The 23203-nt window shown below is 50.7% G+C and overlaps 9 protein-coding genes and 1 non-coding gene across 10 annotated transcripts; 2 read left to right on the top strand and 8 right to left on the bottom strand.

Moving 5' to 3' along the window:
- Positions 1–1001: 1001 nt before the first annotated feature.
- TrAtP1_009618 (uncharacterized protein) lies at positions 1002–3079 on the bottom strand. The gene has a single exon (XM_014091296.2). The coding sequence runs from the start codon at positions 2970–2972 to the stop codon at positions 1257–1259; it is 1716 nt and encodes a 571-aa protein (XP_013946771.2). The 5' UTR covers positions 2973–3079; the 3' UTR covers positions 1002–1256.
- A 1832-nt stretch (positions 3080–4911) lies between these two features.
- TrAtP1_009617 (uncharacterized protein) lies at positions 4912–6054 on the bottom strand (the record flags this gene model as incomplete). The annotated part of the gene is made up of 1 exon (XM_014091297.2): positions 4912–6054. The coding sequence occupies exon 1, from the start codon at positions 5920–5922 to the stop codon at positions 4912–4914; it is 1011 nt and encodes a 336-aa protein (XP_013946772.1). The 5' UTR covers positions 5923–6054.
- Positions 6055–6853: 799 nt separating this feature from the next.
- TrAtP1_009616 (uncharacterized protein) lies at positions 6854–8065 on the top strand. Its single transcript, XM_014091298.2, has 2 exons — positions 6854–7061; positions 7123–8065. The coding sequence occupies exons 1-2, from the start codon at positions 6920–6922 to the stop codon at positions 7893–7895; spliced, it is 915 nt and encodes a 304-aa protein (XP_013946773.2). The 5' UTR covers positions 6854–6919; the 3' UTR covers positions 7896–8065.
- On the bottom strand, positions 8048–9586 carry TrAtP1_009615 (uncharacterized protein). Its single transcript, XM_014091299.2, has 2 exons — positions 9184–9586; positions 8048–9124 (listed from the first exon to the last, which is right to left on the bottom strand). The coding sequence occupies exons 1-2, from the start codon at positions 9376–9378 to the stop codon at positions 8222–8224; spliced, it is 1098 nt and encodes a 365-aa protein (XP_013946774.1). The 5' UTR covers positions 9379–9586; the 3' UTR covers positions 8048–8221.
- A 1282-nt stretch (positions 9587–10868) lies between these two features.
- TrAtP1_009614 (uncharacterized protein) lies at positions 10869–11501 on the bottom strand (the record flags this gene model as incomplete). Its single annotated transcript, XM_014091300.2, has 1 exon — positions 10869–11501. The coding sequence occupies one exon, from the start codon at positions 11499–11501 to the stop codon at positions 10869–10871; it is 633 nt and encodes a 210-aa protein (XP_013946775.2).
- Positions 11502–12712: 1211 nt separating this feature from the next.
- On the bottom strand, positions 12713–12784 carry TrAtP1_009613. The gene has a single exon. It is a non-coding gene; the product is annotated as a tRNA-Asp (tRNA).
- Positions 12785–14815: 2031 nt separating this feature from the next.
- On the top strand, positions 14816–15871 carry TrAtP1_009612 (uncharacterized protein). The gene is made up of 2 exons (XM_014091301.2): positions 14816–15301; positions 15352–15871. The coding sequence occupies exons 1-2, from the start codon at positions 15070–15072 to the stop codon at positions 15543–15545; spliced, it is 426 nt and encodes a 141-aa protein (XP_013946776.1). The 5' UTR covers positions 14816–15069; the 3' UTR covers positions 15546–15871.
- A 279-nt stretch (positions 15872–16150) lies between these two features.
- On the bottom strand, positions 16151–17818 carry TrAtP1_009611 (uncharacterized protein; the record flags this gene model as incomplete). Its single annotated transcript, XM_014091302.2, has 1 exon — positions 16151–17818. The coding sequence occupies one exon, from the start codon at positions 17816–17818 to the stop codon at positions 16151–16153; it is 1668 nt and encodes a 555-aa protein (XP_013946777.2).
- A 43-nt stretch (positions 17819–17861) lies between these two features.
- Positions 17862–18482, bottom strand: TrAtP1_009610 (uncharacterized protein; the record flags this gene model as incomplete). The annotated part of the gene is made up of 1 exon (XM_066114363.1): positions 17862–18482. The coding sequence occupies one exon, from the start codon at positions 18480–18482 to the stop codon at positions 17862–17864; it is 621 nt and encodes a 206-aa protein (XP_065970459.1).
- Positions 18483–19237: 755 nt separating this feature from the next.
- TrAtP1_009609 (uncharacterized protein) lies at positions 19238–22846 on the bottom strand. The gene is made up of 3 exons (XM_014091303.2): positions 22151–22846; positions 21828–22092; positions 19238–21758 (listed from the first exon to the last, which is right to left on the bottom strand). The coding sequence occupies exons 1-3, from the start codon at positions 22259–22261 to the stop codon at positions 19834–19836; spliced, it is 2301 nt and encodes a 766-aa protein (XP_013946778.1). The 5' UTR covers positions 22262–22846; the 3' UTR covers positions 19238–19833.
- Positions 22847–23203: the final 357 nt, after the last annotated feature.

Genomic DNA, 23203 nt, shown 5'->3' with positions numbered 1-23203 from the left:
CCTGGAATCTCCGTGTTCAAGTAGCCCTCAAGGAAAGACTCCCAATGATTGGCTACTCTCGATGAGTCAGCTATATATGCAACTCCACCGTCTTACACAAGCTTCTGTAAGCAGCGATTTTAGATGAAAAATGTCTCCATTAAAATGCGCGGTATCGTTTGTGATTCGATCGTGAGGTTTGATGTGGGTCGCAACCGATAGTCCGGGTCGCGTTGTCGGTGTTGATGCGGAAGTACTTGTATCCAGCTGGAAACCGGCCTTGAGATCTGAGATTTCATTAAGAGTAACTGAACTATGATTAATCGGAACTTTCTGTTTTACTCTGTTATTGTTGATGAATAGCAAAAATAGCAAGTGTTATGATTCAGTTTACAGGAGTGTCTCTTGAAACTCCAAGTGGTCAGCCTGAGTACGAATGGTGCATGTAGATACAGATAGTCACCGGCTTGCTTCATTACCTGCACCAGCGGGTCTATCGCAAACGATCCGACTCTTCTCGGACATAATCAACGCCGATATACATGTATATCATACATGCCTCAAGTCCACGTGTAGCTAAAATCCATGGAAAATGCAAAGTTTCTTCGTCAAGTATAAAGTACAGGGATTCCGCAATGCACCACTAACCGCGCGGTAAACTTCTCAAGCAATCAATTCACATCTCGCTCTTATATCAAGCCTCAAAGTTCCGAGTTGAAGCCGAGATGCATCCTACATGAGAATCCCTTATTTTTATTCTTCTTCCTTTAGCGTAATACCAGATCATCCTCTCGATTATCATCCTTACAAACCGCCGAATCGGATGTAGAGTTCAGCCGCTTATTACCTATCTTGTACGATGGATCTGATGCCACTGCAGTTTTCGTGTTCTATGCGAGCTCATATGCACATGTAAGCCACTATTGTTTTATTCGGAACGTTCCACATCACGCCACGCCGCCGTGGAACCCAAAACACGTATCAGGGTGGCATTGTCACACTCTCATATCCGGAATAGATATCCGAAGTCAGACAAGCAATAAACCGAGAAATAGGCACAAGCTACAAGGCACTTTCTTATTGGTATAAAATTATAATTCACGCTCATTATCAGTCCTTGCACAATAAAGCAGTGCTTCACACCGTCGCCGGCGACTAGTTGAACTAACAGAGTATCACAATCTCAACGCAAAATTTAAACTCTTCATATCATCATATTATCAACACATCAACGTAATAGCTCCCAAGCTCAAAGCCACCACGTGTCGTGATACAGCCTAAAGCAAACACCCTTCAGATCTCGGAAGCACAACACATCGCCTGCGCACAACATCCACCAGCTCCGTCTTGGGCACAACATGCGGCCGAATCGTCCTGCGCACATTCGTCCTCTGCTCAAAGGCGTACGCCATCGCAAAGAGCTTCTCTTCGCTAAAGGCCAGGCCCGAAAAGGAGATTCCAAACGGGCCGTTGGGCGCTGACACCGCAAGATTCCCCCAGTCAGATTTTATCGTGGGAGCTCCGTCTGGACTGCGGCCCAGAGGCACGGAGATGGCGGGCAGACCGACTGGAGACGCCGCCAGGATCGCATAGGGCGTGGGTAGAACCATTGCGTCCAGGTTGTGCTGCTGAATCGCCCCTGCTACGCACGCGTTGCCGAAGAAGTATCTCTCCAGAGTGACATTGGGCCAGTAGGTTGGATTCGTGTTGTTGATGCCAAAGTATAGATAATCGTCCCAGCCGCTGGTGCTGAAGCCCGGGTAACCCTCTCGGAGGTCTCGTCTGGTGAAATCTCGAAGATGCTCAACGGAAGCGATGTTGTTAGGGTTGTGCGTGAGCAAACTGAGATACTTTTTGGGCAGGTCGGATAAGAAATCTGCGCCGACGGTGGTGAAGGAAGGCTTCTGAGGCGCAGAAACATTGGTGCTCTGGGCATATAACTGATACACTATAGAGCAGTTCATGTCAATGTTATCCACGACTTGGGCGCCAGCCGAGCGCATCACATCCAGCGCTCTCTCAAAGGCCGCCGGATCACTATCATACGCCGGATCGTAACCTGGTGTTAGGATATTGCGAGACACGCCTATCCGCTTGCCCCTGAGGCCCGAATCCTTACACGAGGCAACATAGTCGGGCATCTCGCCAAACGGGATCGCGCTGGTATAGTTGTCGTGCCCATCAGGTCCGGCCATGGCCTGCATCAGATACGCCGCGTCCTTGACTGTGCGCGTCAAAGTCCCGACGGTGTCTTGCCTCGACGAAAACGGAATCACCAGATACCGCGACGTCAGCCCGACGGTGGGCCGGAATCCCACGACGTTGTTGGCATGCGCCGGTGCGAGGATCGATCCGCTGGTGTCTGTGCCAACGGCCGCCCACGAGAGGCCAATCGAGGACGAAATGGCGCTTCCAGACGACGACCCTCGGGGATCTTGATTTGGGAAATAGGCTCCGAGTGCTTGGCCGCCATAGGCCGACCAGCCCTCGTGGTTGATGAGTTCTCGGGATGCTGCCCACTGCGACAAGTTGGATTTGCCGAGAATGATGGCCCCGGCCTTGCGTAGCTTGGACGCAATGGTGCTGTCTTCGGGGACTTTGGCGCCCAGCAAGGCGTATGAGCCGGCAGTGTTGTTCATCTTGTCGAATGTGGCAATGTTATCTTTGAGAATAACCGGTATGCCGTGGAGAGGCAGCTTGACAGGATTGATGCCAGCTCTTCGCTCATCATCACGCTCTGCGGCTATGGACAATGCATCGGGGTTGATCTCAGTGATGGCACTGAGCTGCAGGTTGACTTCTTGGATTCTGTCAATGTAGGCCCGTACCAAGTCAACGCTGGTGAAGAGATTCCTGTCCAACCCGGAGCGCAAGTCGGCGAGCGTGGCATCGAGTAAAGGTGGAAATGCATCATGAGCATTTGGTAGGCAGTGGGAGAGAAGAGAAAATGATGCCACTTGTAAAAGTGTGGCTAACACTTGAAGAGTCTTCATTGTGTCTGCAATGATGTGCCTTTTCGAGGTCAAGGACACAGATGTACGATTCCTGGGCAGTGAATAAATAGATTTTACATCAACCACTTCTTCCTAGTGCGTATACATATATTACGTGAGTGATGGTAATATCGCCACTATTACTACATGTATCCAGTGACCAGGATCATCAAAAGACTGCGTCGTGACTCTCCTAAATCGAGCTACGGGCCTTTGCTTCCGCCCGAGCAACAACCTATCAGCAGGGTTATTTCCCTTATCTGTCGCGTATAGTATAAGAATATTACTGGTAGTACTATGATCCTACAAGCCAGATCTTTCCGGATCCGAGCCCACTTACGTAGGACAAGCAGCAGGCGGCTGGCACAAGGTTGGAACGTCTCAGATCTACCGCACTATGATCGTATCTCGTGACTGTAATCACACCTCGTGTGTTAATCGCATGTCTGAGACGTAGTACCATTGCATTTAATGAGGCAAAGTGGCTTACAGTTGCTAGATAAGGCCGAGTGATGGCGACAGTAAGGACGACGTCGACGGTTTGAGCTACAAGTTTAATCAATGTAAAGAAAGGGTCATAATTAAGCAGTGAGTCATCTCTAGATACATCTTTGGTTCCATACAAGTCTTTGATAGACTAGATTGTCGAAGAGTCATCTTGACGATGTTGTATCAAGCCAGTTGCCCATCATCTGAGGATTAAAGTAGGCAGTACAAATACAAATAGTACATGGCTTTCTCGAGGAGTGTATCCACCCGTAGCAAAAGTCAACATTCTCCTCCCTGTATCTCCATTCTCCTGGAACCATCTTACTCAGACATGCATTTCCGAGGCTTGATCCCACGTCAATAGATCATGCGCCTTTGGCCCCCATACGGCTGTCCCGGCACAACTCCAGCCGAGACACGGCTCGCTTCTCCAGCACGGCCATTTCGGCGTCTACGTGGATAGGTAGCACAGCGAGACTATAATTTTAGAATGCAGCCACGTCGAAACTCGCCCTTATCTCTGCCAATTAGAAAGAAGGTTGCCCAAAAGTCTCAGTTGAATGCGACTTGGGTTGCGCAAGGGATGGATATCCCTGTCTTCAGCTGGCTGCTGTCCCCATTTCATCTCGCCGTGTGTCTATATCTGCGGAATTGTCACACTCAATGAGGCATGTACCTTACCGCCACAGCAATAACCTGGTTCACGGATGTCGCAGCGTTGAGGCGGTGAGTACGGCGTATGTACCTCTCTGTCTGCCATTTCCACGTCTTATTGCCACCACCAAGCACTTGCGTATTGATACGATGTCGAGTTTAGTGACAACGTCATGTTGGTATTTATAAAAATAGCAGCTACGGTGAACATATGGTGGCCAAAAGACAAATTGGCGTTGGCAATCCCGCGCCCGAGGCCCCCATCACTACATGTACCTTTAGTGAATCTAATTGCAAGTCGCGCTATACATCCCTTCATTGTAGATCATTATTTTGCTAAACCCTCCTAGTTAAGCGTCAAAATTAGCTTCTCGGATTCGAATTTGATATGAATCTCAGTCAGTGCTAAAAGGCTGGTCACTTATACCTAGCAGATTAGCGTCGGGTAGAACCGCTTGACAAGCATATTTGTATGCTTCATACAAGCAATCAATCATTACATGTACCCGAGTGTATAAAATGGGCCCTGACGTCTAGGGAATTTTTTGCACTAGAGGAAAGTAAATCAGTAGTGGAATAATGTCGGAAGATGAAGTCGGGCAAATTCTTGCAATGTCAGCATGAATCTAATATCGTATACTTGGCCCAGGATAAACATATTTACCTACTCATCCGAAATACCCGATTGGGATCACATATCTTGGGATCTAGATAGTCCTCGGCATGAAACGTTGCCTTTTATTCTTTGTAAACATGTACACAACTCTAGTTTCAACAAACAAACATCTTCTCACATCTACTCAACATCTTCCAACCCAACAATCTTCAGCGAGTCCTTCCAAAGCCTAGCCTCCTCCTCCGCATTATACGTATGACCCGCAGTCAACGCGCTCGTCATATCATGATCATCCGGTCCAGGCTTCGCCACCGCAACATCCGCCAGATACTTTCCCCCCTTGCCCTCCCATTCCTTACCAATCGCAGCCCACACCTGCGTCGCAGCACCTTGTTCAGGGCTCTTCCTCCCCTGAAGAATCTCGGGACTAATCGACGCCACCATGGCCTTGGTATCCTCTTCGGAAACGTACCGCATCAGACCAGTGGCGATGTATCCGGGATGAAGACTCAGCCCGTGAAGGCCGCGAGCGCCATACAGACGCTCAATTTGATTGGCCATGTAGACGTTTGCCGTCTTGGACTGGGCGTAGGAAACCCATCTGTCGTAACCGCCCTTTTGGAAGTTGTAATTGTCCGAGGCGAGGATACCGCACAAACGGTGAGAAGAAGAAGCAACATTGACCACGCGGGAGGCAAATTCAGGAGTGCTACCAGCGAGGAGAGCAGGCTTGAGAAGCTGGAAGAAGAGAAAATGAGAGAGGTGGTTGACGCCGAATTGCATTTCGTGGCCATCTTGCGTGAGCTGCAAGTCGGGAATGGCCATGATGCCAGCATTGTTAACGAGGATGCTAATCTTGTCAGTACCTGCCAAGATGGTCTCTGCCGCAGCTCGGACGCTCTTGAGTGAGGTCTGGTCCATCTCGACGAGTTTCATGCGGGAGGGCTCAAAGATGTCTCCAAGCGCATCTTTGGCTTTGGTGAGATCTCTGCCGGTGAGGTAGAAGGAGGCTCCTGTGGTGGACAGGGCGCGGACGGTCTCGATGCCAATGCCGGATGAGACACCGGTGATGACGATGACTTTGCCCTTGAGCTTGTCGGTCATTCCTTCGTCCTGGACGACCTGGAGGGCGGTTGGTCTGGCATCACCAGGGCCTTGTGGGGAGACGTGAGCTTCGGCGTAGCGAGACATTTTATGTGAATATAAAGATGTTGTTGAAAAATGTGAGTTGTAAGAGATGTAAGTGTTGTAAGTGCGTCTGTTTGAAGCTGTCTAGGATATCTCTCTTTCCGGTAGGACGCTACTGACTCTTATATATCTGCATATGCCCACTCTTTGACCTATCCGAAGCTCTCCTATCCCTTCAACTATTACCATGTTCACTACAGTCACTCGAAATCTCCCCAATGCATTCAAAGTCCGCGAATACTCTCAAACCCCGTCGACTTACACGCTGATGCTTTTTTTCCCAAACCAGCCTAGCCCCAGCTCCAGTCCGCCATCCGTACTGGCGGGATTTCGCTGCGGCCCCACATGGCCGGCGGCTGATGGTTTTTGCCGTTTTGGGATGGCCCGCGGCTTCTCCCTAAACGCCGACACCTAGCTGCAGATGCATTCGTGGAGCAGGCTGTTCTTTTCAGGGGCATGGCTTGGTGAAGGCCTAGATGCACGTGGGAGATGTATTGTAATGACTTAATTCGGAACTGTTGTAGTGTATAGGCGAGCTTGATTCATGAAGCTGGGTGATGTCCATATTCTCGGTCTCGGGGTGTAGAGCTTTCCGCATTGATCAACAGTTACCATGTTATATTAACGGGACGCTCAAGTAGAATTATCGAGTAGGATCCCCCTAAGTAAAAGTCACTGATTACCACTCCTCATGCCTAGATATCATAATACAGAGTGCCATCTGTGTTGCTGTAAACGATGAACGCTGTATATGCAGACAATTAGCGCTATATTCTACCAGACGAGCCCTATTTTACAGCGGATAGGCGCTACACATCTAGAACGCGCTTATGCAGGTCTGGCGCTTTTTGATTATGTCCGGGCAAGCTCCGCATTTGTGGGTACCTGGCCGTGAGCCGATGGCGGGTGCTTGAAGAACCATCCCTTTTTAACACCCAATTCATGGGAACATGTACGGGTTAATAATTGGCTGTTCCAGTTGTTGATTGCTCCTTTTTATATGTTTATAATGGCTTCAAGTAAAAGGACGCAGTCTCCCGATATGGATGCGATATCCGACGAAGTCATACCTGGCATGACAACCAGCGAGATCCGCCAAGCCCGTAGAAAGATTCAAAACAGGGTGAATCAGAGAGCTTTTCGTAAGTATAGGGCTTTTTAAAACTTCTATTGCAAGAAGTGACTACTAACATAACCGGCCAGGATCGAGGGTCAGGGAAAAGAAGGCGGCCGATGGCAGCATAGCGCATCCTTTCAGAATCCATCGCTGGCGGGTCGATGATGGACATGACGATATGCCAGCAATCAAACCCAAACAAGACCCCAAAGAAACCAATAACAAGTCCGCTCTGTCCAATCAGCTGGTTCTCAGGGATCATCCACCACAGGCGGAAGAGCCGCCCAACGATGAAGCCCATCCGCATCGTGCATTAGCTTCCGTATCAGCAACAGCCGCAGACAGGCGTTCCTCTCCCTGGACTAACCTGCGTTACTGCCTGCTCTCGGAGCATCTCCTCCATCTCATCCACTTCAACGTGCTCCGGGGCCTCTCGTACAATAAAAAGGTGCTCAGGCCAAGTGCCTTTCTCGAGTGCAGCCGCACACATGCGCCAACAATCACTCTGAGACGCATCCTCCCGCATATGCCAGACGAAAGGATCCTCACGGCCCTGCGTTTCCCCGAAAACCTGGCTCCCACAAGCCTGCAGCTCTCGCATCCCCACTCCAGCTGGATCGACGTGTTTCCCTTTCCGGAGATGAGGGACAACCTGATTCGGTACGAAGGCTACTTTAGCCATGCCGAGTTTCTGACCGACCTGCTCGGAAATCTCATTAGCTGCATGGATGGTGCCTGTGACTTGCCCCGAAAGTGGACAAATGCGCTGCCGGGATCCAAGAACGGTGATGATGCTCCTGACCGCCGGGGGGTTGATTCTGTGGGGGGGAGCCGTATCAGAGGGAGAGCTGGGAGGTGACTCCGGGGTTTCTGAGGAAGTGGTGGTGGGTGGTGAAGGGATGTGGCGAGCTTATTGAGTCGACGAATCGATGGCGGACGGTGAGGGGGGAGAGGCCGTTGCGGATGGCTGTGCTGTTACAGTGAAAGAAGCAGTTAATTGGAATGGTTGTTGTATATAGAGTGTTTATTTGTATATATCTAGCTTTTGGCTGTCCTATAATAGCTTTCAACGCTGTTTATTCAAGTCGTTATGTCATTAACATGACCATGTTGGGTATCTTCCATCAAAATGGTCTCGGGGTATTTCACATCGTACATCTTCCTTTTTGTTTCTTGTCATTTCTTTCATGCCTGCAACCGTATCGCATCTCCAACTTCATACGCCGGCGGCGGATCCATGACAATCGTATCAAACGTCGCCACCGCATACTTGACGTCGCTGCCCAGCCCAATCGAAATGCCCGTCACAATCTCCATCGCATGGTCCAGCCTCACGATGCAAGACTGCGTCGTCGGCTTCGTGTTCATGACAAAGAAGTTGCCCCACGCGCCCGAGTCCAGCTCAAAGACTTCGCTGTCAATCTTGACCGCGCCGGCCATGCTGCAGCCGTGCCGTCTCTGGGTGGCTGTCCGCGGCAGCATGCCGACAGAGGTCATGACGGTGGACTTTAGGTCCATGGTCACGCTCCGCAGATAGACGCCGGACTCGAGCACGTCTGGAGGTGTGTGGATGATGACTCGCACGGGAGTTGGCTGGCCGCGAATGAGAACCGCCGGCTGAGGGAGCAGGACCTCGACTTTGATAGAGGGCGAGTATTTCGGGCTATATGACGGACACGAGCCGTCGGCGTGCTCCTGGTCCATGATTGCGTTTCGTTGGTGCGCATATCGCCGGCCAGACTTTTCATTCATCGCCACGGACAAGACGCACGACGATCTGGGCAGCGACGTGATGGTCGGGGTGCAGCTAAAGGGAATCTCGACCGCCACGCTCTTGACTTTTGTCATTGGGCCGAGAATGCAGCGGCCCACGGAGACGACGATTCCGTACGTCACCTTGACGCTCATTTCCGGCTCGACAATGTCCATTGACGGCGGGAGTTGGCATTTCTGCGGCCTGGCGCAGTAGCAGTTGGCCTCGGCGGGGAACTGGAAGTCGATGGGGGTGGTGTAGATGGATTCGCCAGAGGCTTCGTCTTCGTCCCACTGCAAGTCTCTGTATTCGATTTTTCTCGATTCTTCAAACAGCTGGTGATCACGTTAGCCATTCCATCGTACTTCGCTGCCTCCTAACAACATGGACTCACCACTGTTGTAAACTGTCCCGGACTGGCCCCGTTAACATGCGTGGGAAACGAGACGACCATGGTGCCGACGAATTTGACCGAGATGCGCGGCGATTTGTGAAAGGTAGGACCGCGGATTTCGAACAAGGCCCTTACGCGGTCTTGCGCAAGATACGGCCCCTGGTGGGCATCTTGCAGATCGAGATTCAGCTTCATAGTGCGAGAACTGCGAGACGAGCGCCTGGTGCAGGTCTCGTTGGTGTCGCGACGACGGTCCGGCGTAGTTGTACGGCAGTGGACTATACATCAAATGTATTTACGTGTAAGTCTGCGTGAGATTAGGTTATGTGTGATGTGGCTGCATTGAGTCAATGGTGGCAAGCGTGTATTTGGATGCTGAAGCTGTTCATGATTCAACAGCTTGCCAGGCACTTATATATATACATCTTGGCAGCCATGTATCCAACATATCCACCCACTCGAATTTAATGATGCAAGCCACCCGCTTGACCTGTCATTCATCTCTCACGATTACCGACAATCGCCGAGCTAGTTCAGCTTTTCTAGAACACTGCTAGGCCCTTTAATGAGACCAATGGCGTAAGAGAGGCTTGCCGGATGCCGGCAGTCGTTCCCCAGACACACCTCGAAAATGGCCTTATCGACGGACATGAGTCGGAGTTGGCGGCTCCCCACAGTGATGCCACGCGTTCGGAAATTCGGCGTCGCATACAAGTTGTTAGTCGTCAGCAGATTTTTGCCGGCAGAGCCTTTTTTTTGCTCGCACTGTCGTAATGGCGCAGACGGAGATGCGCCGCCGCTGAAATTTTGGTCGAATGATTCCTAAATAGGATACCCGAGGTTATGCATTGGCAAATGAGCGTTCACAAACAATAATGTAGGTAAAAACTTGTTTATAAGTTGTGATCTGGTCAACCATAAATGGAAATTATTCTCCAAATGGGTATGTTAGAGTTCTATCCTCATTAAGCTTAGTAACGCCTCGCTGTCGGCAGTTCCCTTGTGGATATAAGCGGGTTGTGTTCCTGGCACATACTCGTATAAACGTTGGAACAAAGCATCGATATGTTTATCAATTAGAGTTTGGCTTTTATAGACAGAACTTCTATATTTACTTCGTATGTGTCACGGCACGGACTTGGTTCTTAAATCAACACATTCAGAGTACATTCCAGCCAATTTCTTCATATTATTCAACATACAAACTCCTGAGTCAACAAACGATGTTATCATAGCATCAACTAACAGTTTCGAATCCAACACTTATAAAGCATCTGAGATCGTCGCGGAGATCAGCTAACCAAAATGAGGAATATTCGCTGACCAAGTAGAGATGTATGATCCAGCAGGAAGAAAAAAGAGCGTCCGAAACATCTCCACAAGAATAAAGAGCCTTGCCGCGATATACAAACAAAAGAGCGGAGCCAGAGAGGAAGCAAACAGAATATACCACCCATTTTTGTAGAAATTGCTCACGATCATGTGCCGACGACGCAGCACCATATAAGTGAGAAATATAAGTGCCATGACAGGAGGAGATGCAGTCAAATAAACGCTTGCGTACCGCCACCAAATCAGCTCAATCCTTGTCGGGAAGCCGAAGTCCCATGCGATGAGATGGACTGCGCCAAATACAGCCGCGGCGATACCAGTTACAATAACTCTATCACGCTGCCTCCGCCGGTTTATAGTGTAACCCTCCCGCCAGCTATATTCTGGACGTGGCCCAAAAACTGGAGCGGGAAGTTCTTTTTCAAGGTCAAGCGCAATTTTCGATACACGAAGTCAGCTGCTTGCTCCCACGAAGGTCTTTCTTTCAGAATGTCTTTTAGCACTCTCTTTTTGTCATCGTAGCGCATTTGATCAAGGATATCGATGGGCGTCAGGACGCGCTGTGGCTTTTCCCAGTATATGCCATACGTAAAGACGGCACAAACTGCAAAAGCCACCACGGCGACCTCTAGCGGAGAAACAGGTAGTTTCTGAACAGCCCGAGCTATAACTTGCACAATCGTCCAGAGTATTTGCCCAATCGCGACGGCTTTGCCAAGTACATCACTTTTCGATCTGTCTTTAAGCTCTTCAGCCGTGATGTCGGGAAGTGATCTGATCTGATTTGTGTATCGAAGTCCATGAACCTGCTTAGCAGAAAGACGGTAAAAAAATCTTTCTTTCGGTATTATCCGTATGACGAAGCCCCCCATCCCAGCATAAAAGCTATGAGTCAACGTCCATTTGACTTTATCTTCTTTGGCAAACTCTTGCATTTCTTTCTGTAACCGACGTGACTCAGTTAGATCATCAACCGCTTTGGACATGATGAATTCTGGAGCCATTATTGTGATAACCATCCAATAGAAACTCTTCCCAAACCTTTCGAGCTTCCATCTGAAGTTGTCTCGCTTTCTATCATTGCGGCCGTTGCATGGCTTGGGAATACTGAGATGCTGAACTGTCCACGTGCAGGCAAAAATGGTGAAAAGAGAAGTCCATAATATATTCAGAGTGCCACGAGTGTTGGGAGCTGATACAAACATGAACTCCGACTGTGGATCTGGGGCAGAGCATGTTGTTTCGAATACTGTATAGGCTTTGACAAGCGGCACCAAGCTCAAGAGGAGAACTCGTTTGAAGCAAGCTGAAGGCTCCATTGATTCTGGTGGTATTTCGGTGATAACTAAAGATGGACAGGATGTGGATGTTGGGAGTGCTTCTAAAGTAATGCAGCTGTGGTATTTATCAGCAGACCGGTGCTATATATGAGGTCCAGCCTCTTCAACAAGATATGGACAGCATGATTACTCCATAGGTCTACACCGCATTTCTGGCGGCGGCTACCATCACCGAAGACCAATTCTATTGGTAGATCAATTATCGCGATGCACAGCTGGCAGTCCTTGTTTGATTGCACTGGGGCGAGCTGAAGCAGGGGACAGGCTGAGGCCAGGCTGTACCACCAAACGAACCAATTATCTTTACGATTTTCAGCCTTTGTATCCTCTACAGCCTGAATTTTACAAAAGAATAATCTAATTAATGCAAAAAGAAACGAAATATTGGATAATTGCCAAGCAATGACGAAATAAGACGGGCAGCGGAAAGCAGAAGCATATTGTTTGTCAGACCCTTTTTACGAAAATTCGAACCCGAAATTTGACGACAGCAGATATTTTTCCCCTCGAGATGAAGATCATTTTTAAAGGAACTTGCTGAAGCCTAGGGTCGGTTTTATGGCAAATAGACAAATAACGAGCGGATGTTTATACTACATAGAAGATACGATCAGGCTGAGACATTGATCCTTCACCACCGTATTATGTGGAGCAATAATATTTTAAGACTTCATCTATGCACGCCACAAAAAGCAAGTTCAACTGATAAAAAAAAGGAGAAGTGGCAAAAATCTATTAAAAGACAGAAGAAGAAGAAAATAAACAATATGCATAATTGAAAGCCAAGGCTAAAAAGCCACTCAAAGACAAAATTGGTAAAAGGGCAAAAAAGAAGACCCTCTTAGAGGGTTGGCGGTCTCTCCCGCCGGGAATTGAACCCGGGTCTCAAGCGTGACAAGCTTGCATACTGACCACTATACTACGGAAGATAATTGGCTGTGAGCAGCCAAGGTAGGTGGTTTGGTTGAGTGAAGCGGCCTTGTATTGGTATATAAACTGTTTATTTCAGCGCCAAGCAAATTTGCAGCGAAGTTCTAAAGCGCCTCATTTTGAATTACACCGCGTAACATATTGCATTGACTGCAACTATCTCAATAATAGCACAGTCAAATTGAACATTGCTATAATGTCCATTACTTTTAATCAGCTTGTTATGTATTTTGCTGGCCAAGAAAGAGACACCCGATTGAGTTGCGTCCACCGCAACTGATTTCAAGTTGTTGAGGCTATTCCAGGGTATGCAAACAACCTCAACTTCGAGACGGCCATGCCGCGAAAGCCGGATTCGCCGCCATCTGCAAGTATCCACCGTCTGAAGCATGCAATTACACCCAAAAGCTGCACAATCAAAGCAACAGAAGCACATGCATGTTCAAGTCCATCTTTTATTCCAGCTCAACTATGATAACTCATCGTCAAGCATCACACATCTCAAGCCTCATCCATCATCAATCGTCCACCACCACTCACAACCCCCCAAAATGCAACACCGTCAACGCCACCAAAAGTGTCAAAATCTTTGCAAACCCACCGGATCTGCCGGCCAAGTGGACCCAGCGCCACTTTCATATATCCAACGCCGCAGCTTAAAACATAGCATAGCTCTTCATCATGAAAACCTCCGTAGCTGTGCCATCCCGTCCCATCCATCCGAGCAATAAAACGTCCAAAACGATAGCCGATCGAATCTCACGCAAATGAAGTCATACCTTCCCACAACGCAAAAGCGCCTTCACACAGCTTCAGCCGTCCCGCATGACGACACAAGCTGAAGATCTCCAGCGATTCGGGAATAAAACCCGTAATGCACGTAACCTTGGAATGCTACATTTATCCACACCTTTAACAAATGGGGACAAGGTCACCACCCATTGCAAAATGTTTATTTTCAATCTTCTTCAAGCAATGATGAATTTGTTCATCTCGTGACCTCGTGTTGAAGATACTACAAGTTCTAGTAGTACTAGTAGTTGCCAGCATAATTCTCCATCCCTATAGCCCCAAGCCCGCTAAGCGAATCCCCTAAAACCACCAACACGAGTGGCTGCTGCAAGGGCCCCTCTCGTATCGGCACCTATTCAGCTACTATTTTCTCCTATTCTTTTCTCCGACCTCCTGCTCTGCTTCTAGAACCAACAGCCGAATAGACGGTGTAAGGGGAAGAAAAGTCTCAATGACCGGCTATAGAATATTCCTTTTCTTTCTTCTATCCCTTACCGACTGTAGACGCAGCACTGCGTTTCACAGTATTCACCATTGACACCACCTGCTAGGCGCATAGACCCGCTGCTATAATTATCCCAGCCGAGTCAGACCCTCAACCAGCCACGAACGAATCCTGGCCTGCCAGCAGTGCCTCTCTGACTTCCCATCTCACCAACCAGACGCAACGTGCCTCTTCCCTCGCATTCATCGCCACAGCAGCATCGTATAAGTAATCTGCCAGCAAATCATCTCATCCAATAGCATGTAACAGCACTGTACAGCACACACACATCTCAGCATTGCCGATCCCATAATCCCCGGCCACACGCCTCAGCCCTAGTCGAAAACTGAGCTCCCACCATCGTCATAACGTAGCGCCCAAGCGCTCTCTTCTTTGTTCAGTAAATTGAGCCCTGTAGCATAGCATAGCTCTGGTAGTGCCCACACGGGAACAAGGGGAGGTACCCAGACGATGTATCGCCGTAGTTGACAGCATACATGTCCCCGAATCCGGCAATATGATGCCCTCATACCCCCAGAAAAGAATCATCCAGATCAAAGAAAACAAAAAGAAAAGACAAGGGAGCAACAAACACGAGCTGCAAACGTACATTCGTATCTGGTATCCTTTTCGCCATGCGACAAACGAACGAGCCCAACAGGAGCCAAAACCTCGTGTTTGGCCGCCGATCCACAGTCCAAGGAGAGTCATCGATGATCTCATTCGCTCGGCCCGCTTCTCCCTCGACTCAAGAAAGATGCTGAAAATAACAGCTCGTAATTGGCATGTAGTTTTCTTTGTTGCTGCCGCCCACTATATAAACTTGTCAATCCCACTGATCATCAGAGAAATTCCACTCACCAACAAACCATCAACAGCCAAACAGTATAAATACCTTCATCTTCAACACTTCTCCCACCAAACAACAAACTCAACAGCCAACACTACAACTACCTTCATCTTCAACACTTCCACCAAACAACAAACTCAAACTTGACAACCTTCAACATGCAATTCTCCATCGCCGCCATCATCCCCTTCCTGGCCTCCGCCAACGCCATCATCAGCGGCATCGCCGTCCCCGAAACCATCAAGCCCGGCTCGCCCTTCCAACTCACCATCGAGACCGCAAACTACATCCAGGCCGTCAGCGACGTTGCCATTGCCATTGGCTACCAGCCGGGCGACGGCTATCCTGACTGTCTCGGCACAGTCCTCGGCTCATTCTACCTCGGACCCAGTACGTAAACAATTCATCAATCATAGGGCACAACATGCTAACACAGACAGAAAACTCAAACATCCTCACCAACATCACCGAAACCATCACCCTCCCCGCCAGCATCGCCCAAGGCGACGGCATCATCTCCGCCACCGTCTACAGCCTCTACGGCGTATCTCAGATGCCCACCCTCGTCAACCACAACGTCACCATTACCGTCGGCAGCGAGACCTCCAAGACGCTCAAGTCCAGCTCCAATTAAATTGGACGAAAAAGCGAAACAGACTGAAAATGGAGCTTGAACATGGATTGAACTACCTGGATATTTACGACCAAAGAGTGTGACGTGACGACATAACTACAATGGCATATTATATGAAGGCGCCGAGGGAATAACAAGGAACACTTTGATTTCGAGCATTAATATTTATGATTTGCATTTTTTATAGACTAGTATAGCTCCAAGCGATGTAATTGAATCTGATATTACTTGATACTTTCATTTCTCAAGTAAATGTAGTACATGGCCGTATTCAAATGAAAGCTGTTAAATTCTTAGCAAGAGCATATAATTCGTCAAGACATCCCATTAAACCGAGTCCCGCAATCACAAGATCAATTAGACTGTAGGTCATAATCTAGGTATATTCCATTCAGTTTATTCAGTATTCCACCCAGGTTCTGGTATTCCATTCGGTTTATTCAGTATTCCATCCAGCTTCTGGCATTCCATTCAGTTTATTCAGTATCCCATCCATCCAGTATCCCATCATAAGTAACCACCCAACGCACGCATATAACGCTCAATATGTATCATATCTATTCTACAGGGGTATCAACAACAACATCAAAAAAGTATCACGGCATTCACTTCCCATTCGGCCCCTTCACAGTCACCCCATTCGCGCTCCCCCAGACACTATCCGTCACCCGCGCAGGCACTTTGCGCCCCTTGAGCCTCTGATCAACCAGCCACGTCCCAACCACAAACTCGGCCCTGCTCAGCATCCCCATCCTGCTCCGGTCCACCAGGTCGTATATCTCGGCCAGCTCATCCAGCGGCAGCCTCGAGCGCCTCCACACCTCCCTCACCACCACGTTTGCCACGCACTGCGAGACGTCTCTGTCCAGATCGCTGCTGATGCTCGTGGCGGGGCTCATCAGCCGCGTGTCCGTCAGCAAGATGCCGCGGTTCGACGCCCACAGCGCCTCGTAGCGCTTCCTCTCTCGCGGTCGGATCTCCTCCCGCCACTTCTTCCGCGATCCTTCATGGTGCGCGTGCTTGCCTTTTCTCAGCAGAGCCCGATGCCCCTTCTTGTGAGAATCCTCCTCATCGTCAGATACCTGGTGAGGATTTCGTAGCGTATGCAGCATCCGAGGCGACTTTTGGCGTTTCGGCACCGGAGGAGGAACCAGCTTCGAACCGGTATGGTGCGGCGTCAAGCGGGACGAGGCGAGCGACCCGGCCATGATGGCATCGGTAAGATTATCCAGCTGCGTATGGCCGGGCGACGCAGTGCTCGCCATAGAGTGTCTCCTAGAAAGGAACATGGAAGACGGGCGCGAGGACCCTGAATGCTGGGGAGACACAGACTGCCCCGACCGCACTGCAGAAGCTATAGAAGCCCGCGACTGATTCGCCGCCGCCGCATCCAAATGATGGCTATAAGACCTGCCTCGTAGCTTAGGCTCATCCCCACTGTCTGTACGTTTATGGCCTTGCCCTCTCGGCTTCGGCGGCGTAGGAGGTCGCTTCACTACCAAAACATCGTGACGCTTCTTTGGCGGATCCGGCGAAGGTGATGCCAGAGCAACATGTATAGATGGGTTCAGCGTCAAGTGCGGAGAGGCCATGGGACTCAACGGAGTCTTGGTCACCCGCGTCGGCTGCGGGGACACGACCTCGGCGACAGTCCTGCTCATCAGAGGTTTGAGAGGCGGGGGCGTAGAAGGATGGATCGCTCGCGGCGGTGACGTCGTAGCTTCTGATCGTGGATGCGAGCTCGTGGGCTTGGATTTATGCTGCGGCAAAGGAGCTGGTGTTGCTGTTGATGTTGATGGATGCGTTGTAGCAGCTTCTGGAGTCATGGGCCTTTGAGGCGGAGCGACAGCCTTGTTCTCTTTCGATTTGGTCGTTGTAAGCTGCTGCTGATGTTTCTGCTGGGATTGACCATTACCATCATCATTGGACAGCCGTTGTTGTTTCTGCGTCTGCGACCCCAAGCTCCCCCCTCGCTGATCAATCCGCTGCCCACCCGACACCTCCGCCGCCGCCGACATTGACTTTCCGTCCCCTCCCGGAGCTGTCTCAGCCATCGGGTCTCGGCGCGTCCTGGCAGCGGGAGGAGGCGTCGGCGGCGGCGCCCGCGTATCTCGCTTGACCGCCGTCGGCGTCTTCTTTGGCTTCTTGGCCTTGTTCTGCGGCTGATGCTGTGCCACGACCGTCGCTTCCGGCCTGACCTTGTCTTCAGCTCCAGCACCGCTGACGACCGACTCTGGCGGCGACGGCCCCTTTCCATTCCCGCGCTCAAACATTGATATCAACGATCCTGCAGAAGCCAACGGGCCCGAATCCACGTCACCAACAAGGCTGCTCCCCCCCAGCACTGCTCGCCGAGCTCATCGTCCTCACGCTCTCCGCCCTCCTGCTCGCCATCCTCGTTGTATTCGTCGCCGCAGTCGCCGCCGCCGCCCTCGTAGGGCTCGCACTCCGACTCGCAGCCAGCGTCGCCGCAATGAGGCTCGGATTCTTGACGTCCATCCGCGCAGCCGCTGGCGCCAGGCCCAGATGCGCAGCTTGAGAGGCAAACGCCCCCGAGGCGCCACCACCACCGGTGTGACGCTGCTGCTGCTGCTGCTGGGCCTCAAGCTGCTGCGGCCTCGAAGCACCTAATCCCACCACCGCCTGCTCTGGTGCCGAGGCTGTCGAAATCGTCCGCCCCGGGACAAGGTGAGCTCGTGTGCCGATCGTGTTATTGCTCGAGCCGTTGGCCGTCGATCGAACCGCCTCCGTCGCAGCCGTATAGGCGCCATTGTCTCTCCTGCCCGCAGCGACGTGGCTCTGACTCCGCCCCAAGGGCTGTCTCGTCGCCGACAGTTCTTGCTGTTGTCCCTGCTGCTGCTTCTGCTCGAGCTTGTCTCTCTGAAAGGCCAGCGTGGCGCCCCTAATTGCGGCGGAGGCGCTATCCGCGGGCTTCATCACCGAGAAATATCGACAGTTGATCGCGGGGCCGGCCACATTTAGATAGGAAAGATAAGAAGCGTAATAGGTGTAAAAGAGAATAAAAAGGTTAATGAAGAAGCAGGACTTATTCAAAAAGACACCATTCCGATGAATGATAAAAATGCAAAATAAAAGATACTTGCTAAAAAAAAAGAATAATTGTAAGAGCTGACGAAAACAAAACCAAAAATAGGAGACAAGCAAGCCAGGCTGCCAGCAAAATCCCCAAAAAAAAGATAAAAAGTCCTCCGTTTGACAAAAACACGAATACGTGGAACTGGAAGGATCCCCCAGTCAGCCAAGCCAAGCCAAGCTCACACCAAAACAGGGGGACCCGAAACAAAACGAGCCTCTTTTTTTTTTTTTTTTTTTTGTTGGGGTCTTCCAATGTTCTTTTCTTCACAGGTACGGTACGGAGCTTCGGTGCTCAGCTGCCGGACGCCCCGACTTTTTCTTCTTTTTGGCGTTTCGTCAATGGCGGGAACGAAGAATGTGACCCTGCAGAGGCGCTAAAGAAGACAGGCAGGGCCCCACGCGATCAGTGCGCATCCACTACAAGTGCCCTGCTGCCAGGGACGCATGCGCTGTGGTTTCGGCGCTCGACCACCTGCTACAATAGGCTGTTGGCTAATGCTGTACGACATCAGGTGAGATTTGTCCTAGCTCGGCCATCGTTGTCTGGATGAGGCCGACTTCACAGGGACACTTATGATCACTTTTACAAGCTCAGCTCAAACTTCAAACATTGTAACATTTTTTCATGCTGCAAAAACTGAAAAGAAATAGACACAAAGAGAGAGACAAGAGGCCCCTCAATCAACCAAAGCCATGCAAATACCACACAAGCAAAAATAAGCAGAATCCAACGCCATGTCCCTTTTCGCCTTTCCAATCCCATTCCCAAATCCATTGCCATTCCCTCTCCCTCCTACACCTTGGGAATTCCCCATATAGCCCCAATCCTTGAATATTGAAAGAAACGACAAAGAAGAAGAAGTCAAAAGAGGAAAAAAGTACAACAAAAAAAAAGCCCAATGCTCAGCACAGCGCAGATATAACACAGAATAAAACCCAGTCCAAGAATCGGACAAATAGAATCAAGTGAAGCCGCATACATTGCGCCATTGACTGCCTGCAGAACAGACAATGGCTCCGCAACGCCGTTTGTAGATGGCCCGCATCCTCGTAAGCTCTTCATTCGTCTTGCTGCCAATGTGATCAAAGGCAGCGAGTAGCATAGACACATGTCTCATTTACACCATTTTCCAGCCTCAACTGTGAGAGACAAGACGTAGTCAGCGTTGGCTGAAACAGCACCGAGAGGCAATCAAGGAAAGCCGTCATCGTCCGTCTCTGTCCATTCGCCGCCTCCCGAGACTCGGTTACCGTCTTGGTCAATCATCACCGGTGGTGCGTAAGCTGCAGGAACTCCGCGCGTACGCTTCGCCGCGCTGCTAACTGGTCGGTGGCCCTGCTCGGGCTCCATCCGCTTGCTTCGAGAGGACCGAAGCTTGGCGTAGTACGAGTCCGACATATCTGGCTCTTCCTCGCTATAGTCATCGTACGTCTCCCAGTTCTCGGAACCGGTGACAACGGTTGAGGTGGTCGATGTGCTGGAAGTGAATCTGCTTTGGGCTGTTTGAGGGTACCGCGGGACCTCTCGGATTGAGGAGTAGCGGCTTGCTCCTTCATCATCAATGTAGCTGGGCTGGCGACTGTGCGACAAGCTCGACTCGCGGCTCATTCTGGACTGTGGCCTCTCATCATAGGCGTCTTCAGGCTCAACCGCACGCACAACGCTGGTGGTTGATCCATTCGATCCCATCGACTTGTAAGGCTTAAATGGTGATTCCAGTGATGCCACGGATCTTAGTTCGCGCATCTTGGGTGGAGGCAGTCTGACAGAGCCGCCCTTACGCAATGCCTCCATACTCTTTTGGAACTGTGCTCTAGGCCGCTCTGGCGAGTTGCTGCCATCCTTCATCTTGGACAAAGGAGCCCTTGTGCTTGGCTGCCTTGTAGGGCTGCTGGGCACTGCGGTGGATTGCGAAAACATGGGCTGAGACTTGTTGTTTAGGTTGTATACGCTGGCCGTAGGAGTTTTCGTCATTGAGCGAGGAGGTTGCGAGGCCTTGGTGGTGGTGGAAGGCCTGATTGCTGAAGATGACACTGATTTCGTCAGTGCCTTGGTGGCCGACGGAGGAGGGCCTGCTGGAGTCCTGGATCGGGTTTGAGTTGGCTTCTTTGAGTCTTCGGCATCCAACTCATCGAGGTATCGCTCGCCAAAAACCAAGTACGGTCTATCGTACTCGTCCTCCCATTGCTCGAGTGCTTTGCGAACGTCGGCCGTCACCTTGGGCAGCTCCTTGGCGATGCGCTTGCGCATTTTTTCTTCGCGAAGCAGCTTTCCGGGATCGCGTTTCTCGCCCTTTTGGCCGCGCAGCATAAGACGGGAGGCATCCTGGCTTGCTGCGAGAAGCTCGTCTCGGTCTTTAACCAGAGACTTGTGCTTAGCAACGAGGTCGAGGATCGGCGCGCGTTGCTCTTTCAATGTCTCCAAGCGAGCAATCTCCCGCTCATGGGCTTCCAGCAACGCATCACTGTAGACATCGGAAAAGGCAGGAGTAAACTCGAGCATGTCATCGTCTGAAAAGTACAGGACATCCCAGAGTTCTTGGAGCTTGACGCGCGCGTCCTCAATAAAGATGTGCATGTTCTTTCGCTTTACCACATTCAATCGCTCCAGCTCGTCTTCAAACTCGTTAATCTGGCGGATCCCGCAGCCTCTGTTCTCGCTGAGGAAGGCCTTGGTCTCCTCCTCATCAATACCAAGCTTCTCCCAGAGGTTCTCGACTGTAGCCTTGAGGTCGCGTAGCTTCTTTTCGCGACTCTTCTTCTCTTCCAATAGTTTATCATGCTTGGCTTGCAGACGCTGGATATCCTCCTGGTGAAGGCCAAGTTGCTCAGGGGCTTCGCGGTAATACTTGATGACGGCTGTATCTTGCTGGGCTTGGGGAACACCCAGCTCGGCCCACAGCTGAATGATGTCGTCACCCAATGTCTCCACCGTCGTGAGCCGGCGAGTATACTCTTCATACACTCGCGTAAACTCTGCGTCAAGGCGAGCTACATATGATGGTGACAGATCAAATGTCAGGGGGACAGATTGGCTGGGACCGGTAGGAGGGAGAGCAATCTTGACGAATGAGGGCTCCAGGTGCGATGAGTATGATTCGAGGGCTTCAACGAGCTCTGCAGCAAGCAAATGTTAGGAATGATGGCCGAAATACCAGCTGGGTTGCGGATGAGGATCCCACTCACTCTTGACTTGTTCAAGTCGCTCCTTGTGCTTCTTCTGTACCTGCCCCTGCTTCTCCTTGAGCCTTTGCAGGCAAGGGATCAGAGGATACGAAAGCTTCAGGTCGTCGCTGGTCGAGTTCTTACGTCGGGGCCTGGAGTCGTCCATGGAGGCTTCCATCTGTCGAATCGTGGTGACGGTCTTTTTGGCTTCGTCAATCATGTCCTTCTTCTCCTTTGTCACCGTGCGCAGGTGGTTGTTGAGCGCTTCCGACAGAGCTTGGAACAGCTACGGCGCCATTTCAGTCAGCATCACCGACGAATTAGTTTGGAGGAAACAATCGCACCTCTGCCTCTCGCGCCTCGCGCTCATGGTCGGGCACGCCGATTTCGTCAAAGATGCCGTGCAGCTGGTCAATGCTGCTGTTGACCTGCTTGGAGAGGTAGCTGGAGTCCATGGCGAGCAAGGTCAGCCACCCCAGGCGGCTTGAGTGCTGCTAAAGATGTTTCTGTTGTGAAAGGCTTGGAGTCCCCAGAGCCTCGTGGGTGCTCGGCGTCGAGCAACTGATTCTGGCGGTGATGGAGGAATAGAGTTGCCTGGCAAAGCGTCTGTGGGAGGCGACAAGGAAGAGCGCGGGGCTCTCCTGGGATCTCGCAGGGGTGTCCGGTCAGGTATGCAGTTGGGCAGCTTTTTGTGCCTTTCCTGGTAATGCTGAGAGTACCCGGCAGATGGAGGGGAATGATATCAATGTTGGATACCGATAAAGAAAAAGAGTAGTGTTGATCAATCTCGATATGCAATGGAGAGATCGTCAGGCGGCAATGGCCATTGATGAAGTACTATAGTCGAGCAAAGTGAAGAGTAAATCAAGAAATAAACCTTCTTTCCTTAACAAAAGCTTAGTATAAAGAAAAGAATAACGAGAGTCGGAAACGGCGCTGCGTCAAGCCTCGCCTCAATCAATGCAAGCGCTGCAAAGACGATGAAGAAGAAGGGAAAAGAAGAAGCGCAAAAGCGAGACCTGCAGCGGCCATGAGACAGCTTTTGGATGAAAAATAGAGCCCCAAACGGGTGGCATTTGCACGGCTGAAGATCCCCACTCTTTAGCCGCCCTGGTGCCGCCTCTGAGGGCTGAGCGTTGCCACGGCGACGCGATTGCCTTTTCGAGGTGCCCTGCGAGCGTGCCGCGCCGTGTGAGCGGCCTCAGCTGTTTCAGCGCCGCGGGGTGAGCGACTTTGTCGGCCATCTTGTCGTCTCGGCTGAGATCGGGACGATGCCGTGTGTCTCTCCCTCTATTTCTCCCTCTGTTTGAATGCGAAATTGGGCAATCCCTTGTGATTTACCGCAATTCGAGTGACAAATAATGCCTTTCGGAAGAATATGCTCGCCCGTAAATTAC

The sequence above is a fragment of the Trichoderma atroviride genome, chromosome 5 (genome assembly GCF_020647795.1).
Source record: "Trichoderma atroviride chromosome 5, complete sequence".
In the NCBI taxonomy this organism is placed as follows: domain Eukaryota; kingdom Fungi; phylum Ascomycota; class Sordariomycetes; order Hypocreales; family Hypocreaceae; genus Trichoderma; species Trichoderma atroviride.
This window is presented reverse-complemented; position numbering and strand designations above follow the sequence as displayed.